Below are 19755 nucleotides of genomic sequence, written 5' to 3'. Positions count from 1 at the left end.
TCTTCTGCATATTCTGGTTTCAGACATGGGCATGCCTTGCTTGTAACTGGCTGGGAAATCTAACAAGAGAAACACACTTGACAAGGATTCCTGGACCCGATTAACACCAGAGAAATATAAATAAATAAGGTAAGTGGAAGCAAGAATTGCTAAAGGCAACGACTGCAGCAGTCTAGATACATGACTTTAAGAGAGAGATGTTGGGCACAAAGCCACAGTGAAGTTCAGTCTTGCCCTGCATTCTTCATGTGTGCAGTTTTCTATCATAGGTTTAATCTTAAAAGCGGGATCCATTATGATTCTTTAAAAAAATCTTAATTCAAAAGATGTACTTGATGTCTTTATAGCCTAAATGTTTCTGAAGATGAACAATACTGAGATAGGTGTTGTGTCAATCTAAAATGCTGCAGTTTTTGTGCCCAGTTACTGCTTAATTTACAAAAAAACCCCAACTTGTGTTGCCTAAACATGATGCCTTCCAGAGGTACCATCTGTATAAAAGCATAATGATCTTCAGCATTCAAACTCAAGTAATTATTCTTGTAGAGTCTTAGGAGAGAAGAGACTTTTAACTGAGCCTGCTTTAGAGACTCGGGACCTAACCCGATCAAATTCCTTCACTCTCTCACACTGAATTTTAGACCTATTTAGACCTAAATTTTAGACCTATACCAGGGGAAACAAGCAAAATCCTCCCCCCTAAGAATCTAAAGTAAGTCTAAATTTAAATGTGAAAACAAGCTCTTTACATTCCAGTTGTAAAAAGGACAAAACATTGGGTGGAAGACACTCACCCTGAATCAACACAGAGGAGGTTGGTGGCTCTTTCTGGGGCAAAGAGCTGCTAAATAGATAATTATAGCAGATACTTCCATCTCCAGGGAACTGGGCAAGCCCTAATTCAATGAAGAATGGAAAGAAGGTCTCCTAGATAAGAAGAAAACAGACTGGCTTTTGGGAGGAAGATAAAATCCGTCGGATTTTTGGAGGAGTTCAAAGGAAGGACTGGCTATAGAAGCTTGATCGTTCCAGTAGGGAAACCTGGAACCGAATGTAACCTGGGACAGAGACACAGACATTCCCTTGCCAGGTGGGTGTAAGGAAAATCCGCAGTAAATCAGAGGATGAGGTGAAGCTGACAACACTTCTCCTCTGCCTTTTCTCCTCTGAGTAGATCGATGGAATATGAGTGAGTGCGTGCTCGTGTTTGTTTTCTGATAATATTTACCTATTCTACTTTGTACCCACGTGCATCAGCCAAAGCCAAGCAACAATAATATCCTAGAGTAAGATTTTGTTCCTTAGAAATTTCAACAAGAATAACAAATGGGTGGAGAAAGCTTGAAGAAAAGAAGAGGAGTGGACAAAGGAAGAGAGGACAGACAATCCATCCAGAGTCATGAACCCCAAAGGATGAACCTACAAAAGCAGGCAAATATTTTTCTTTTCCCCTTTGGTCCACGTGGGAGGTGTTGGCAGAGGGAGGCAGGAGGGGATATTTGTGCATATGCATCACAAAAACACTACTGTGTCCCAATTCAGCAAAAATATCTCAACAATGTGGCTGGTTTATATTTTCAGAAACTGCTAATTACTGAAGTTAAACACCTCTGATATAAACAGACTAAACCCCCAGGAATATGTTGTTGAAGTGATCACATACAAAAATAATTCAAATAGTTGATCAACTGAGGAATTTCATCAATATTTTTTTCCACATGTAATTTTCAGAAGTTGTTGTGGGTTGTCCAGCTCATTGTTTCTGAAAGTTTATTGGTGTTTATAGCCAGGAAATAGGCACTGGTACTTGAAGACAAGTGAAAATCTGTCTCCTCCAGAAAATTACAGATGCTTTAGAAAACAGTTGTGTCACTCCTCTCGAGAGGGAGTGGCATTTCTCTTAAATTAATTTATGTGGTTTTAGTTTGGTGCCAAGACTGGAAGAATACTGATGTTATTAGAGTAGCCATAGCTATCAGAAAATATTAAGTAGCCCATGCCACTGGTTTTAGTCATACATGCCTCAATTTCAGTGGTTTCATGTAATAGTGTAGGTCACTGCAAATTTAGGGGAACGTGATCTTATCACCACCTAGAGGTATCAATACAATTCCTAGGCACAAATTGTTAAAGCAAGGAGAGCTTGCTCAAAAAAAAAAACAAAAAAAAAAAAACAACCAAACAACCCAAACAAACAAACAAACAAAAAAAAAAAAAAAAAGAAAAAAAAAAGAAAAAAACCCCAAATAAAGAACCCTGGACTCCACCCATGAAAGACAATTTCTCAATCTTAGAAAATTCAGAATTCATCAAGTGCTTGTAGAAGAATGTCATTACAGAGAGGGAAGGGCAAGTTCAGCCATCCAAGGTTATATTTGAGACTCACATAATCCAAAAGACAGTTTAATAAAGGAAATAGGCAAGCAAAACACAAATAGATGTGCTTTTGAAAACAGCAGGAGTGCACCACAGGAAAGAAGAGTGAAACTTTGCAAAATTGTTTAATATATTTCTTTATAGCACTTACATATTGAAAGCCAATAACAAAAAGTCAGTAATGACAATTACTGTAGTTTCAGGATATTGGGAAGTAATTGCTGAATTACTAGAAAATGCTTACCAAAACATCTCATTTTATTTCAAGGTGGGCCTCGTTAGTGGCATCTGTATGATTGTTGGTACAATTATTGGCTCAGGTATCTTCGTTTCTCCAAAATCAGTGCTTGCCAATGTTGAAGCTGTGGGTCCTTGTTTAATTGTCTGGGCAGCCTGTGGAGTTCTGGCAACACTAGGTAAAGGACTCGACAAAAAAATCTGAATCTTTGCCTTAAATCTTTATATCTGCCTGTTCTGTGCACTGCTCTCATTTCATAAATTAGCTAAGAGCACCTACTGCTGTATAGAGGCACAGCAGTATTCAAGCATACATTTAAAATGGGCTGCTTATAGAAGACAAACTGAGTTTTAAAATTGTAAATCACACTCAATTTATTTTGAAAGAAAGTTTTAGTTTTTCCTGCTTCGTCCACTGACTGTAATAAAGAGAATAGTCTTCTACTTAAATAGCTGGAAATATGTGAAATTTACTGGTAGTGAGCTAGGTACTTTCTGCTCACTTTTTACTTCTGTAATTCTAATTCTATTATCTGAAAGTTTAGCAATAAGCACCTCAAAATATTTCAAGAAGTAAAACAAAGAAAATTTTGAGCATTGTATCAAGTGGGGCAGCATACAAGAAAAACCTTAATTCGAGATGCCACATGCAGCAATAGAAGAAGTATCACTGCACTTTAATATTGAATTTAGCAGACATTTTATTGCAAAATTATGTAGAAAGTCTCTTTTTCAAGTTTCCAAAAGGTATCTAAGCCAGTGCAGTTCTCACTTAAATGCTTCATGTAGTGTTCATTGCTTAAACAGAAATAGAATGAAATCAAAATGTTTGTTTGTACTGGTTTTGGTGATGTCTTAAATATCAATGTAATCAAAATAATTTCAAGACTGCATCTGAATAATTTCAGGGTATTTTTTTCAATTACTCACAAGTAATTAAAATTTTAATTTTCATATACAATAAAATATGCAGAAGTATGAAGAGAGTAATGATGCACTGTGTAGATCAATTTCCTTTTCTACCTATTAAAAAGTGATCATCTGTTCAATCAGTCCTGGGTTCAAAAGTGAACTAAACCTGCTTTTCTTGTTACTCAGGTGCACTTTGTTTTGCTGAGCTTGGTACAATGATCACAAAGTCTGGGGGAGAATATCCTTACCTGATGGAGGCATTTGGCCCAATTCCAGCATTTCTGTTTTCCTGGACGAGCTTGCTGGTCACAAAACCCAGCTCATTTGCAATCATCTGCCTCAGCTTTGCAGAGTATGCATCAGCTCCTTTTTATCCAGGTTGTGACCCACCCCAAGTTGTCATCAAGTGTCTTGCAGCAGCTGCTATTGGTAAGAGTCACCCTTTTAAAGATCCAGAATTGCTCAGTGACTTGTGTCTGCCCCCATCAATAAGTGCACCCTGGAACTCCCTTAGGCTCATCTTCACAAACACCAGAAATCTTTAACACAAAGTCCAGTGAGTCCTTCCCAAAATAACTAATTAAACAGCATAAAAAGGATAGGTTTAATTTTTTTTTTTTCCTAGTCCAAAGTTTTTTTTATTCCTCATTAAGATAGACACAGCTGTATTATGAATGCTTATCTCTAGCAGAAAAGGAAGAAAAAATAAGTCTGGAAATACTATTTCTTTATTTATCAGAATGCTATGCAACTTCAAAATATTTTTTGTTAAAGGTACTATCAAAATCTAATTAATAAATCTGTTTTCCCTCACTATTTTAAAAGTTATCCAAACAGAGTAAGTAAGAACTGTATAGAATATAGACAGTGTGTCAGACAAGCAGCACAGTAAATAAGGGGAGGGGCAACTTTTCTTTAAATTCTGACAAACACTGCAAAAATTTAAATTTTTATTTCTTTTAGTGGTAATTACAATTGTGAATTCATTGAGTGTGAAGCTGGGAAGTTACCTTCAGAATTTTCTCACTGCTGCTAAAATGATCATTGTCACGATCATTATTGTAAGTGGAATTGTTCTCCTTGCACAAGGTAATAAAATATTTTAACTTTTGCTATGACCATTAAAAAATTCCCCACTGACAGAAGTGACACAGTAATAAGGCACAGCCCTGAATCTCTTAATTCAGAGTTTTAGTTCTGCATCTCTTGGAAACTGTGGTATTTTCTTTTAGAGAAGGGGGATGGGTGGAAAATGCAGCACTACAGATCAATTAACACAAAAGGGTATTAATTAATTTTTGTAAGTGAAAAGTTTCAAAACATGAGACACATGTTGGAATGTTTTTTTCACCTGGTTAGGATAACAAGAATTAATTTCAACACTGATCAGTGATCTTCCTCATATTTGCAGGAAAAACTGAAAACTTCAAAGATTCTTTTAAGGACAGTAAAATTTCTGTTAGCTCCATCAGTTTGGCATTTTATAATGGACTCTGGGCATATGATGGATGGTAAGGAATCTTTATTATCCTTAAGTTAAACAGCCTTTAACTGCTTTACTCTCTCCCTGTAGAGCCCTCTGGAGAAGGTAACAACTGACTTGTTATTGAGAATGTCTGAATGAACTCTGGAAAAAGAACACCAGTTTGGTTAAGGAAACCCCACAACTCCACCCTCTTATTTGCTGTTTATTAGGGAAAGAAAATGGATTAGATCCCAAAAGGATTACTACTGCTGCTTTGCTGCTGGAGGTGCTTAGGTACTGCAGTAATGAGGAGAATATAACATTAATTCCATTGTATTAGGCAAAACAGCTTTTCCTGCAGGTTACCCCATCAAATTCCATTTCTTCTGAAATATGTAGTGGTGTTTGATGAGTACAGCAGAGCATCAAAAGGAACATTGTGCCAGAAATTGCAGATTTTTTTCCTTAGGGAATGTCAGCTGGCATAGCATTCTGATGGCACAAATCCATTGTTATTCTTAAATGTACAAACTGTAAAAGTCTACTTATAGGTCTGTAATTTGGAAGAAAATAAGAATATAATATTGATCTGCCACACAGCAATTCCCATTTATAAGCTTTTGAAGCTGAATTTATTTTAAATAGATTATTTTTTTAGGTTCTCTTTCCAAGCTTGAGGGTCTCAACTCAGGCATGTAAGTCTGCTAATTCAGGCATTCATATGGACTTTTTAAGAGGGCAAAGAAGCTGATCCCTAAATAATTATTTGTGTATGTAACCACCAGGCACTAACATTTGAATATTTGCCTTGAACTGTAAATAGTTACTCTTCAGATCTTCAGAGTGGATAAATATAAAAATCTTCTTTCAATTGGCCTACATGCTCTAGCAGAAATGGGTATTTGGAAATTATAATTCAGATAGGTATAATCCTTAAAAAGGTTTTTTCCATGCCTGTTTTGTAAAGACAGCATGACTCACAAACCACTGTGAAACACCAGCAGATGTTCTTCACTCATTGCCCTCTGCACACTTGTGCTTTTATCTGAGAAGACTCAGATACTGCAAAGCTTGAAGTTAAAAGGCAATCTTGTACAACTTGCTGCCAAATTTTTCTTTGGTTATTCTGGGGTATTTTATCCAAAATTTAGATACTAGAGATAATGCAGAAAGAGATGGTGAATCAAGAGCCTGGCTTTTGGATAAGAAGCTCACACAGGTTTTGTCCTGCAGTTTTCCCACTTAAAAGATCGATTTTACTTTTTTTTCCCCTTTTAAAAACTGAAAATATTAAATACAATAACACAAGAAATAACACCTCACCTTATAGTGGTACTTGAACACCGGACTGCTAAAATACTATATGAATGTTTTTCATTCCAGGAATCAACTCAATTACATCACAGAGGAACTTAAAAATCCTTACAGGTAAAATTGTGTAGGAAAGCAGTGTTTTTACTGGCAAGAAATCAAACACTCTGTACTTTTCTATAAGCAAGCATATCCTTTGGGTTGTTTTTTAAAAGCACTAATATTCTGTTAGGTTTGAGCATGAGCAGAATGAGCTAATTAGCCTGTATTACAGGCTTTGTACCTTTGCAAAATTTGTATTTTTGCTTTTTAAAAATCCTGATTAAAAAAATATAAATAAATACACCTAAAGAGCATATCAGGAAAAGTAAAAACCCACAGTTTACTATGATAACTGGACCAGTGATGCAGAAATGCTGATGGGTCTCACTTTTCCATTCTTTAGAAATCTACCACTGTCTATAATTATTGGGATCCCCTTGGTTACAGTTTGTTACGTTCTGATAAACATTTCCTATTTCACTGTGATGACTTCAACAGAACTTCTGCAGTCCCAGGCAGTTGCTGTGGTAAGTTACTAATTTTATAATAAAACATCTGAAGAAGGCTGGGTGCATTGAAATCATGCAAGCCATTAAGTTCCATTAATTGTTTGTAAGATAAAATTAATTTTAGTCTAAGCTGTTAGTGCCACTTTCCTCCCCATTATCTACTATAATTTCATCTAAAATTTCAGTAATGCCTAATTTAAAAAGTAGTTCTATCATATCCAGATGGGAATAAAAGAGGGAAGCAAAAGTAATGCAATTTTCAGCAAACTTTTTGTAAACATTTCAGGTCAGAGGGTGGCTGCTTTCCATAGGCATCAAAAAGATGGAAAGAGAAATAACATCTGACAGCTGCTTTGCCAATTTCAGTGTTTGCAGTATTTCTGAGAAAGGCACATGTGAAATGGCAGTAGATCAAAGTTTGTTATTATGGGGATAACAGCAAATAGTTCATCATTCTCTTCCACCTTAAAATTTTTGGGCTTTTTTCCTTAACAAATTTGAAAGATATAATTTTTACATTTTGGCAACACATACTCTTACAGGTAAAGTTAGAAATTCTGTAGGTTTCTGAAACCATAAAAAATACATTTGCCCCTTCAGTTACACTCAGTAAATTTTCTGTGTGTCTCTGAAACAACTATTGAGGTCCTGCAACTATTTTCCTAATGCTAATTTTTGGGGGAAAACAAACAGTATGTGACAAGCATTTATATATATAGTCTAGCACAGTGAAGAAGTACAGTGATGTTGAAATGCTTAATTTTTTTTTTGTTTTTAATAAAAGCTTTTAAAATTTAGATGATCTGTGCATTTCACCTCCAGAAGGTACAGCAAAGAATGTATGAAGTGAAATCTTGTGTAAGAACTCTTCAATACACCTTTAAACTTGCAATCTGAGCAACACACATCACCAAACATTGAATTGTCAGTGCAGACATCCCAAACCAGGTGTCTGTAACAGAATTTAATTTCTGTGTGGTTTTTACATATGCCTTCCAATGTTTCCTACAGATGTTGCATCTTAAGCATCATGACAATAATACTCCATTTTATAGTGGTCACTGAATTAATTTATTTGGCAGAGCATTCTTTAATAACCACACAAAATACACAACATGGCTTTGTCAGTGACATAGCTCAGATACCCATTTACTTTACCTACAAAAAGGCTCTAACATTACTGAATATACTAAATGGTAGTTAAAATGTCAAAAGTGATTAATTTTAATCCCATATCCCAGACATTTGGAGACAGAGTCCTTTATCCAGCCTCTTGGATAGTTCCTCTCTTTGTGGTATTTTCGACCCTTGGATCTGCCAATGGCACCTGTTTTACTGCAGGCAGGTAAGTGCCCTTCTAAATATCTTCAAATGACAGGTTTTGAAGGATTAAAAATTTTTATACATGTATCTACAAACATAAGGACATTCTTCTGATCCACATTATACAAAATGTAATTTAAAATTGCCTGCAAATCTAGCTATATTATTTAATTTTAAAATATAAACAGTGGCTATTCAGGTTTGAAAAATTTAAAAACATGGTCTCTTCTTAATTCAATGAAGGTGTACCACTATAGCACAAAAGGTTTTTTTTAATCTCTCATCAATTTTAAAGCTGAGAATTAAGCAGTTAAAAGTTATCAGTAAAAACATGACTACACCAGCAAAAGTAACTGAAAAGCTGTTCCTTTCTATTAGCTGTTCAGTACTTCCATTTAGTATTTAATATATTTTAAAATTTCAGAAGTATCTGAATGCAATGCAACTGTAAAGACCATTTTTTGACAAAAGGTTGTCAAAATTTTTTCCTATGAAACACATGAAAAAGGAAATATTTAATTAAAAGAGACACAGTAGGTAACATTTCCCACAATAATTTTCAATTATATGTGCAAAATGCTGATTCTGAAATTAGTTTTGAGTGTACTATTTTAATACTGGTTTAGAATGGTTTTAGCTCACTGCTTCAATACTGGTTATTTCATTTCCCTCATTTTAGTACTCTTTAAATCCCAATGCATATTCTGCTGAACTTAGCTGGATGTGTGTTTTTATGCCACCAATGGAAGCCCAGGGGCCACACTAACCAGAGTGCCTTGTTTTTGTTTTGTCAGACTTGTTTATGTTGCAGGTCGTGAAGGGCACATGCTGAAGGTTCTGTCTTACATCAGTGTTAAACGCTTGACACCAGCACCTGCTATCATTTTTTATGTAAGTATAGACTCCAAGCACATAAAAATTATCACCTATCACAAAAATCTCCAGAAATATGTACTTTCACAGCTTCCTAGCAGCAGTTTTGACACATACCTTGAACCAGCTAGAGAAGAAAATTGCTAAATACATTTTGGAAAAAAGATTACACAACCCCCCCCCCCCCCCCAACTTCTCTAATTTGAACATAAAATCAAAATGGTTAAGAATCAATGGCATTGGAACAAAAACTTAAATGAATGGTTAGTATTAGGGAATCCTTTCACAGGATGCTTGCAAGCAAGCTATCACTACCTTGTTTCTTCCATGTAGGAATATTTCCCCCATGTAGAAAATTTACATCTCACTAAAAAATTCCAGTCACTAAATTTAAGAATAAATCCAGAACATGTTGTTATTTTTATTTTACCCATTTATCTTCAAAGCAAAACAAAATATATTCAACCCTGCCAGGAAAATTAATCCACAAACACCTGAGGTTTATATCCAAAAAGGAGACAAAGTACTCCTGTAAACTTATTGGAATAAAGGGAGGAGTTATGAGCATTTCCCATGGGGTCTCTCAAATTATTAGAGGACACAGCCTCCTTTTATCCCAATTTCCTGGCCACATTTCCCTCTGTCCCCATTGGCTGAGGTACTTGAGAGGTACAAACTTCCTGAAACATCTAATGCAGAACTCCTTTCTAATGTCTGCCCCTTCCCCCCTTTTTTCTTTTTCCTTGTGTCTCTGTTCTTCTTCTCTAAATCCAGAGGTGCAGCACAGTCTTGAGTGAGTAAGAGCCTGTGTCAATTAGTGGAATTCCTGTGGAATTTATGGTTCCCCCATTGCTTCTTTCATGTCTCTGTATCTGGCCCACAGCTTGTTTGTAAAGACACCTCCCTCTCATCCCTTTCAATCCCTCCTGTTCTTGATTTCTCAATAATTGTCTTTACAAATTTCAGTTATCACTGACTTAACCTTCTGTTCCTGGGTCCTTTTTGATTTTGCAATTATTTGCAGCAACATCATTTTCTTTCCTTCTGTAGCCATTTCTGGATCTGTAGGCATGGCTACTACTGCATCCCCCAGATCACAGGTGGAATAAGTTCTACTAAGCAAGGGATCATGCATGGTAAAAAAATTAGAATTGATGTAGCACATAAGAGGAAAAAAAGCATTAGTTTAACCCACAGTCCACCAGGTAACCATGAAAACATGTCCCATTCCCATCCTTTCCACATTTGGACTGGTACATGAGCTAACTTTCTTATTCTCTTTGTTTTACCACTTTTCCATTATCATCTATTTGCAAACAGCAGTTAGAGTAATTTAATTTTCCACATGCTCCCCCCTCTTCTGCTAATGGATAATCTAATATCATCTCATGTTGAAATATTTAATTCCACATCTGAGTGGATTGGTCAGCAAGAAGGTCAAGAGCTGCCTGGTTAGTTATCATTTCAAACACAGCTTATAACTTAATAATCTGATTTAGATTATAAATAGGTTCTCTGGCAGCTGATATTAATTCATTAGGATTTAAGTGGCTGGTCCATAGTGCTGTATGATTTGCTCAGGTGGCCACTCATCATCACCCCACTTTTGGGTGCTCCCTCCATCCAGGGATGCACCAATTGACTGTTTCTCTCTAATTAGAGCATCATATACCTTGATTACTAACTGATTTCCCTGAAGCTGTGGTAGCAAAAAGAACAATGGGTTACTATATCCTACAGAACATTTTAAGCAGTTTGGAGGTAACCTGCAATAAGCATGTTGGCCACAAATCCAGTAATGCCCTTTTAAAGCCCAGGTCCCTTTGGCAAAGGAGCCTTCCCAATTTTCATCATCAATTGGTGGGTCAAAATACAGCCTCTTTCCTGGGCCTAACAGTCCTCTAACAATAGTTGCCCAGCCATAAAAATCACAATATTTGCATTTCCAAGCTCCCACATGAGGTTTCCACCTACAGTTTTTGTTTTGTTGGATCTGACCAGAACTTATTAAAAGGGTTTGAAGTTTGTTCTGTGTTACCCCTTCCACTGATAGTCACCAACATCCTTCCTCATCCCAAAATCCTGTTCCATTATGGACCTCACTCAGGGGTTTGACTGGGCTGGCCACCCCTGGCCAGTTTTAAATCCTCCTGGCCCTCCTCAGCAATTGCAACACCTGCAAGTGTCCATGCCAAGTTACCACCAGTGGTGCTGATTTCTACTCCTTAACCAGTCCCCTGGCTGGATGTTGTGAACAGCAAAGCCCAAAGGCAGGGTCTGTGCCAGCTGACAGTATCCCAGCCACACAATGTCTCAAATACACATCCCTTATCTCTATCCCCCCACTAGGCTGAGAGTTGCAAGGGTAAGGAATTCCAAATATCAATTCAAAGGGAGATAATTGAATATCTCCCCTGGGTCTGGCCCTTATTCTTGCCAAAGCCAGGGGCAGGGGCTGTACCCAAGGCATCTTGGTTTCCATCACCAGCCTCAGAAGGTGTTTCTTTATTTCTCCATTCATTCTTTCAACCCAGCCCAAGCTCTGGGGGTGCCAGGGGGTATGCAGGTTCCATTGTATCCTTAAAGCAGCCATAACTCCTTGAAGAATTTTTCCTGTAAAATGAGTTCCCTTATCTGAGTCTATTGCTTCCACAGTCCCATATCTTGGAATCATGTATTCCAAAAACACCTTAATAACTGATGCTGTAGTTGCTGAAACAGTTGGAAATGCTTCTGCCCACCTTATTAGCTGACATACTATTACCACAAGAGATTTAAACCTTGCCACTTGGGGCATTTTGGTGAAATCCATCTGGCATTGCTGGAAGGGACATACAGCCCAAGGCCTCTGTCCCCTGGCAATTTTCTTTGTAATTCTGTTATTTTAGCACAAATCAAACAACCCTCAATCATTCACTTTGACAGAGTAAAAAGACTCACAGCAACACACATTTTGGGAAGCCCCAGTGATTCCCTTCATGAAGCTGTTTTAGTATCTACAAGGCCAGAGCTTTGGTTTCCACTGCCTCCCATCCCTTGCAAACCAATTATTTCCTCTTTCCTCTGCCCCACTCTTAATTATCTGCAGCTCCTCTGGTGGAAAAGCATTTCTCTGGCAGTGCTGGGGTTACTGGGAGCAAGGGGAGATCTTAGGGATTTCTGGCAACAATGCAGCTTTCTGAGCTTCTTCATCTGCCATCTGCCTCCTCTGAGCACCTGCCTGGTTCCCTAACTTGTATTATTGCCACTCCTTTTGGTAAATTTACCACTGAGCAATTAATCTCTCATGAGCTGTTTTTCCCCTACAGGTTAACAAACCTCTTTCTTCCCACAATTTCCCAAATGCATGTATCACCATATTCCCATATGCATATCTAGAATCAGTAACAACACTCACTATCTTGTCCTGGTATAATTCACAGGCTCTCACCAGTGCACACAGCTCTGCTCAAGTCTGAGCTGACCATGTGGGTGGCAATCTCTGCTTTTAATTCCTTCCCATTTATGATAGTGTGTCCTGTAAATGCTTCCCTTCTAGCACCCTTGCAGACCCATCCATAAACACATTTTCTGCCTCAGTTCAGGGAGTGTCTCACACATTTCCCTAGCCTGTCACTGAATGCAGCCATGGGTTTCTCCCTGGCCCCATCTCTAGGGCTTTTCAGAGGAGGCTGGGTTAAACCCTTCCCCACTTTTAAATTCTAAGTCCTCCTGTTCCATTAAACAAGATTCATACTGTAATAACTGAGCACTGGACATTCACTTAGAGGCTCTCTCAGTTAACAGTGTGAAACTTTAACAACCAGATATTCTCCTATTCTCAGTTTTCAGGCTTCAGCCACCATCAGAGCTGTGGCTGCACAGTTCTGCAGCCTCTGAACACTGAAAATAAACAACAGGCTCTGTGTTACCCATGCTCTGGCACCAAAATTCCTTCAGCATGGCCTTCTTTAATATCCACATATAACTCAAATTCCTTTTCTGAGTCTGGAAGAGCCAAGACTGGGGCATTAACCAATTTGTCTGCTAATTTTCTAAAGCTTTGCTCTCCTTCTGATGTCCATACCACAGCATTAGTGTTGTTTGGTTAAAAAGTCTCATAAAGGTCTGATTAAACCAGAAAAATCCTTAATCCATGCTCTGCAGTATCCCACCATTTCTCTTTCTTTGTCTGGGATAATGGTACTTCTAAAATTCCTTGTATTCTTTCTGGATTAATACACTTTAACCCTCCAGTCAAAATGTGTCTGAAATATTTAACCCTTTTCTCTACCATTACCATTAAAAACCTAAAAATATATTTTGAATCTTCAAGATATTCTGTTTATTGTTATAAAACAGATTAATGCTTAAAAATTCGAAGCATTTTGACTTAAAATGGAATTAAGATTGCCCACAAAAATAGCCACACTTTGGCAGGATGCAGCCACAATCTTTAAAGGTGCTGCAATACACTTACACCCAAATATTTAAGCAAAAGCATTCACAGTTCATATTCTGGAGCACTGCACATGCAGCTATATTGAAACAGAAGTAAAATTCAGCCTTCTTCTATAATAGACCACACTAATTTTTGTTTTCATTTTTAGGGGGCCATTGCTATTATTTATATTATTCCTGGTGACATTGATACGCTCATAAATTACTTTAGTTTTGCAGTCTGGATATTTTATGGTTTAACTGTACTTGGATTAATTGTTATGAGGTTTACAAGGAAGAATGTCCAGAGACCTATCAAGGTAAGTTCTGTATGGCTTTTCCTCCATTCCATAGATGTTATAACATGAATTCACACTAAGAATCTGGATATTTAAACAGCACCCTTGGGCAGTGTCCTTGTTTTTTACTCCCCTTACCTGAAATCTAGCCATTTAATAGCAGTTCTGCATTAGGACTAAGATCATAAGGACTGGGAAAAAATTACAGAATGTTGATTTTCACTTGCACAGAAAACAGGGCACAAGACAAATGCATAAATATTCTTTCATACAGGCAACTTCTTTAAGAATGAAGAAGTGATTTTATTCTTTGTATCTTGCAGATACCCATCATCATTCCTGTCATAGTGACACTGATCTCAGTTGTACTGGTATTGGCACCAATCATCAGTGCCCCTGAACTGGCCTATTTGTACTGTATTTTATTTATACTTAGTGGACTTATTGTTTATGCACTTTTTGTTCATTTAAAATTCGACTGGCCACAAAAAATATCAAGTAAGTATACCTCAGGTAGCCAGCTCCAAACTCTACAGAACATTTGCTAGACTTGAGATTAATTAGTATAATAAAGCTCACTGTCTGGTCAATCCATTCTAAAGCATGGGAGCAGAATTTGGAGGGGAGCAGTTTCCCTAGCATGTAGTGGGCTCTATTTTACTCCTTCCTGTTGAAAAGAAGTAGTGTCTGATTTGAGGAAAAATTAAACTTAATTCACAAAAAAAACCCCCACATCACTGTAGTAGCACAAAGAAACAGAACTAATCTGTAAAGTTAGTTTTTCAATTACCTGTATTTCAAAACACTGCTTTAGCAATTAACTAAAGATTAGCAGACATAAATTCCTACGCCACCAAACACTGGGGTTTTAGCTCTGATTATTAATATTACTATACTTACTAAAGAAAATGTTAAAAGCATTAAGATAAAAAAATAATCCCAGGGCTGGGTACAGTGAAAGCTGCAAGAATGACCATTTATGACCTGATTGCATAGTCCCTAAAGAAACTCTGATATTGTCTCAGGCAAAACAGGATGCACAGATGTTTCTAAGAGACTAACTGGAATTAGCTGAATACAACAGCACTAGCTCTACAGACATCCAAAAAATCAATAATCTGTCTCTCTTGTCCCCCAGGACTATTAATTATAATTTAATAATTATAACTAAACATAATTTTAATTATGTAATTGGAAGCATTGCACTCTAATGTAAATTTGGAAATGCAGAATGCTGTAGGTTGGATCTTAAGACTGTTTATTCCTCACCCTTTCTTTTTCATTTTGAAATAGGAATACAGATTAAAAAAAAAAAAACTAGGTAAAAGGATAGTTTTCTCACTTAGAAAATAGTTTGAACTGTAATATTATGTTCTTATAAAACCTCTAACAATAAATCTTTTCCTCAGATCCCATCACTATGCACCTCCAGATGCTTTTGGAAGTTGTTCCAGAAGAGGAAGTTACTGAATGAAGTATTTTATACCCACCAGGTTGTTTTTTAAGTGCTGTACTGGTTGAAGTAGATTCAATTTGGTTTGGCACACATAAATTGCTATGTTTGTACTGGTGTATCAGTTTTGCAACACTTCAGTACTTCAAAGCATTAAATATATATAATAAAAGAGTTCTAAGCCAGCCTACAATGTCCAGCAAAGCTGGTTTCATTGTTTGTTAATAAGTTATGGTTTTCTGAATTAAAATTTTTGGCAAAGATGTGTTTTAATGTCTTTACAAACAATTCCATGTGTGGAGGTATGGCTGTTAATGTTTTTGAAGGCACAGGTTTGTTACAGAACCCAGAGAGTTTGGCTCCTGAAACACACAGGGGTCTGATTTTGGGGGGTAGCTGCTTTGGGGAGGCTGCACTTTCCTGGTGCCTCAGCCAGTGGGGAAAGGAAGAGGGACATGGATCCATGAGTTTGGGATAAAGGAGGCTGCACCCTCCAAAACCTGAGAGAGAAAACCCAACAGGTGTGTGCCCTGGTGGACTCTCTCCTGTTATTTGAATAAAGCTGCAGACTCCTCTGTCTCCTTTATGGACACTGGCTTTTCATAGCATGATTTTCCATACAAAATTACTCAAAAATTCCTTTTCAGTTTGAAGATGGCAAAACTTAGCAGTGACAGTGCCAAGATGCTTCTGATGATGCTATGGAAAGAACAACACAGCTCCTACAGCATCACAGAAAGGACAAAAATCATATTAACACCAGGCTAGCTCTGTCCTCAGGTTCTTAGACCAAATATTAGCTATCAAAAATTAGTTTTTGAAGGTGGATATTGCATCCTATAACTTCAGTCTCACATTCAGGGTCTGCTGCCTTAAAAAAAGGTTCTAGAACAAAAAAAAGGCAGTGCTGGCCATCACTTTTCCTATCACATTTCCCCATCACTTCTCCTAAGCAGCTTTAAGCTACATTGGTGTTATGTTTTTTTTATTTCAGCTGCATACACCTTTCCATTTTTGCTCTCTCACTGAGCCCAGATTCATATTCTTAATCTGGAAACAAAATAGGAATAATCAGCTGAGTTTTACAATTTTTTCCCTCTCACAGGGTCTGGCTACTTCAAAAAACCTGGCAAAAACAGAGCTCACAAAAGTGCCAGCTGTCAATGCTCTTGCTGCCCACAACTTCACCTTGCACCACGGGAATGCATCACACACCTGACATCTGCACTTAAATTTTTTTTTTGCTTTTGAGGCAATTGAAAAACTTCAAAATGTAGCCACATACAGGAATAAGAGCTCAGATATATTTTTAATGTGAGAGATATTAAATACATGGTCCAAATTCCTTGGAGAAACATCTATTTGCCATCAGTTTGCCATACGGGGACTTGTTTAGTATCACTGAATATTAGGAGTTTTATTTAAGTGCTTAACTTCAAGCAAACATTCAAACATATCTGTGAGAAATATGAATGTTCAAAATATTTCAGCTTGGACCCTTCATGGACTTACAGAACTTGGGTAGAGGGAAAGAAAAGAAATGTTATTCACAGCATTTCACATAACATAAATTCTACTGTGTCCATGACCAGCTGAAAAAAATTAAATGTTTTAAATTGAATGCAAACTTATGCTTTATCTTTTATAAACCCATTATATTTCCGTGAACAAGAGGATGGCAAAGCAACCAACTTCTTTCCCAGCTTTGCTGTGATCTAAATTAAATTTCCAAATAAGCATCAGATGCAGAGCAGAGTTTCTTAAAGACTTCCAGGAACTCATTCTGCTATTGCCATCTTGTGGATGACCTGCAGCATGATGCTGCTCATTTGGCATCTCTCCCACCCTGCTTTGGTGAGGAATGTTTCCTGATATTCCACATTGCCATGGAAATCCATTACCTGAAAGTTACAAAGTTCTTTATGTCAAAATAACTGAATTTATTAATTTCAATTAACCCAGTAAAGAAAATTAAACTTGTCTCTATAAATTGTGAGTTACTTTGTCTGAGTAAGATATTGAAGAGTGGTAGTATGTGAGCTTTAAAAATTATCAGCTGTGCCATAAAAGTGGTTTTAATTAGCTCTGTATAGTTCCCTTTTTGTAAGAGGACTGTACTGTGCTGAGGAAGAATGAGCCATTGTTTAAGGCACAAGGCTTATGTGAATCATGAGACTATTCAAAGTCACAAATCCTTGAAAAGTTTTAAACTTAAATGTATAACAGATTAAGCAAAACTCAGAGATCCTGGTGCTCAATGGGCAGAGCTATATTATATATAAAAAACTTTCCTGCAATACCACATTTTAATGTGAGAATTGCCCCCAAAAAGTTCCAAAGGCAAGGGAATATTGACATAATTATGGAATTCCTAAATTTAAAAAGATTTGTGTGCCTGAAAGGCTCTGCTTTCAGACGTGCCCCAAGTCTAGAACTAAACAGAAGAGTTTAACTAATGGCAGAACAGGCTTCAGAGCAGAGCTTTTCACTCCCCCACTGGGACAAGAACTGCAATGCAAATATCACAGTTACCTTTTAGTATCTTCAAAAAGTTTTTTCTAGCCACAAGCAGCCTCCAGTGCTCCCTGCCTGCCTTGTTCCACCTGCTGGACCAGCTGCTTCCAACCTGCAAGCCCAAATTCCTGGTGGTGATGAATCCAGTCTTCTTGGCCACTTTGTTATGGTTGGCACATGGAATTTTACCTCCCTGTTTTGACCCTTGGATAGCTTTTTATCTTGTACCTCTGTATTTCTTGAACTCTTTTCTCCTATTTAAAATCAGTTTTCAGTATCACTTCAGTGTGAGAAAAGTTTCAGGATTTTTGAAGAGAGTTTTTAGCTGGATTCAGTTTAACTGTTCTGACAGCAAGTCCTAGATTTCATACCTGGAAAAAAAAAATCGTATTCTATTGAAAAGTATTCCTTCAGTAAGTTTTTCCTAGGTTTTGGTTTCTTATGCTCAATACAATTGCTGTGATTGTAACTGTGATGGAAGTCATGGTTTGACACTGGCCAAACACCAGGCACCAGAGTTGTTCCTTACCCAATTTGCTACAGCTGGGCAAAGGAGAGGGAAAAAATTAACAGCCCATGAGGTGAGATAAGGATTGAGAGGAAAACACTCTAAGGGCAAAACAGGTTTAAATTTAAAGGTATAAAGTTAATTTATTATTAACAGATTCAGAGGAGGATAATGAGAAGTAAAATAAGCTTTTATAACACCTTTTTTTCCTGTATCCTCTCCCTCCTTTTCATGGACAGGGCAGGGGAGTTTTGGTCAGTTCATCACTCAAGATGAACTCAGAGTTCAGCACAGAGACTTTCAGAAAAGACTCTTCAGAGTCTTTTTTTTGCTGTGCTCTGGGATCCCTCCCATGGCCAAACAGTCCCAAAACTGTTGTGGTGTGGGTGGCTCATCCAAATACAAAAATTCACAGAGCAAAAGGGACAGAGCTGGAACATGGCCAAAGGCCAGAGGCTCTGCACAGAAGGGTGGCTCTGCCTTTTGCACCCTGCTGCTGCATCAGCTTTATCCATATTTGTTTTGATTTTACATAGCCTCACCCCATGTCACTCTTGTCAGTGCTGATGCAGTTTTGTCACTGTGGTTTTCAGGGTTATCACTGAACTAAATTCTGCTCCTTTCAAGGTTGTGTCTCTGGTTTGGCTGGCAGCACTCTGTCCTATGTAAACTCATAAACCCAGTTACAACATGCCAAACCATCCTTGTGAAAACCAGCCTCACAAATAACAACATCAACCACTTTCTAACACATATCAGTATCTTAATATTGACAACATTATCATATTTAATATCAATTCCTATAATTCCCTGCAAAAGCCAGTTCCCATTAGCTTGTTTCTGTCTCTGGAAGCAGGGTCAAGAGTTTGGCTCTGCCAGACATGGTGGAAGTTCCAAAATCTTCTCCAGAAACTGCCCCTGTATTCCCCCCCACTGCCAAAAACCAGGTTGTGCCAAGCCAACACAAAACCTGTGAGTTTTGCACCACAGCAGAATTTTGAATCACAGAAGGACATGTGCTTTGCCAATGTGGACCCCACTGGTACAAAATGAAAGGGGGTATTAAAATAGAGCAGCTTTTATAGATGTTAAAGCCATGACCTGGGCACAAATATGCCAATAAAAAGATTCAAAAGACAAACAACTTGACTTTAGAAAAAACTCAAGGAGTAAAGTAATAAACACATGAAGACAAGACATAAAATAGAAAAGGCAATCCCTTTTCAGGTATCATACTATATATTTTGTCAGCCATTTTCTGATCAGAGGAAAAGATTCTGTCATTAAAAATAAATTGCAAAATTAGGTTTTTATATGGTTTATATTTAGAGGCTTCTGAGGAAACACAGGCAAGCTGTCTGGTGCATAAAACTGACATGAATGTTCACATTCACAATATTTTGCATGATGTGTTTTACTCACGTCAAAAATTAACTTCTGAAAAGACATTATTAAAGGGGGCAGTGATAGGCACTTTAAAAGTTGTTTTGCACCTCCCTCTGCAAAAAGTTGTT

The 19755-nt window shown here is 37.4% G+C and overlaps 1 protein-coding gene across 2 annotated transcripts; it reads left to right on the top strand.

The window, feature by feature from the left end:
• The first annotated feature begins 9 nt into the window (after positions 1-9).
• SLC7A9 (solute carrier family 7 member 9) lies at positions 10-15482 on the top strand. 2 transcript variants are annotated; one of them, XM_056500875.1, is made up of 14 exons: positions 10-129; positions 882-1090; positions 1306-1431; positions 2645-2792; positions 3712-3954; positions 4489-4614; positions 4937-5036; positions 6374-6418; positions 6747-6870; positions 8094-8197; positions 8970-9066; positions 13638-13787; positions 14090-14264; positions 15176-15482. In XM_056500875.1, the coding sequence occupies exons 3-14, from the start codon at positions 1327-1329 to the stop codon at positions 15238-15240; spliced, it is 1482 nt and encodes a 493-aa protein (XP_056356850.1). In that variant the 5' UTR covers positions 10-129; positions 882-1090; positions 1306-1326; the 3' UTR covers positions 15241-15482. The 2 variants fall into 2 exon arrangements, with proteins under 2 accessions (XP_056356850.1, XP_056356851.1); XM_056500876.1 differs by lacking the exons at positions 10-129; positions 882-1090; positions 2645-2792 and having other exon boundaries at positions 1347-1431.
• The last annotated feature ends 4273 nt before the right edge of the window (positions 15483-19755 follow it).

Source organism: Oenanthe melanoleuca, chromosome 11 (assembly GCF_029582105.1).
Source record: "Oenanthe melanoleuca isolate GR-GAL-2019-014 chromosome 11, OMel1.0, whole genome shotgun sequence".
In the NCBI taxonomy this organism is placed as follows: Eukaryota; Metazoa; Chordata; class Aves; order Passeriformes; family Muscicapidae; genus Oenanthe; species Oenanthe melanoleuca.
Note: the sequence above shows the minus strand (reverse complement) of the source record. Positions and strands in the feature narration are given on the sequence as shown.

Coding starts and splice junctions, on each gene's coding strand:
- SLC7A9 (XM_056500875.1), top strand. CDS start 1,327: ATGGGTGGAGAAAGCTTGAAGAAAAGAAGAGGAGTGGACAAAGGAAGA. Junction 3,955..4,488: donor TCTTGCAGCAGCTGCTATTG/GTAAGAGTCACC, acceptor TATTTCTTTTAG/TGGTAATTACAATTGTGAAT. Junction 5,037..6,373: donor CTCTGGGCATATGATGGATG/GTAAGGAATCTT, acceptor TTTTCATTCCAG/GAATCAACTCAATTACATCA.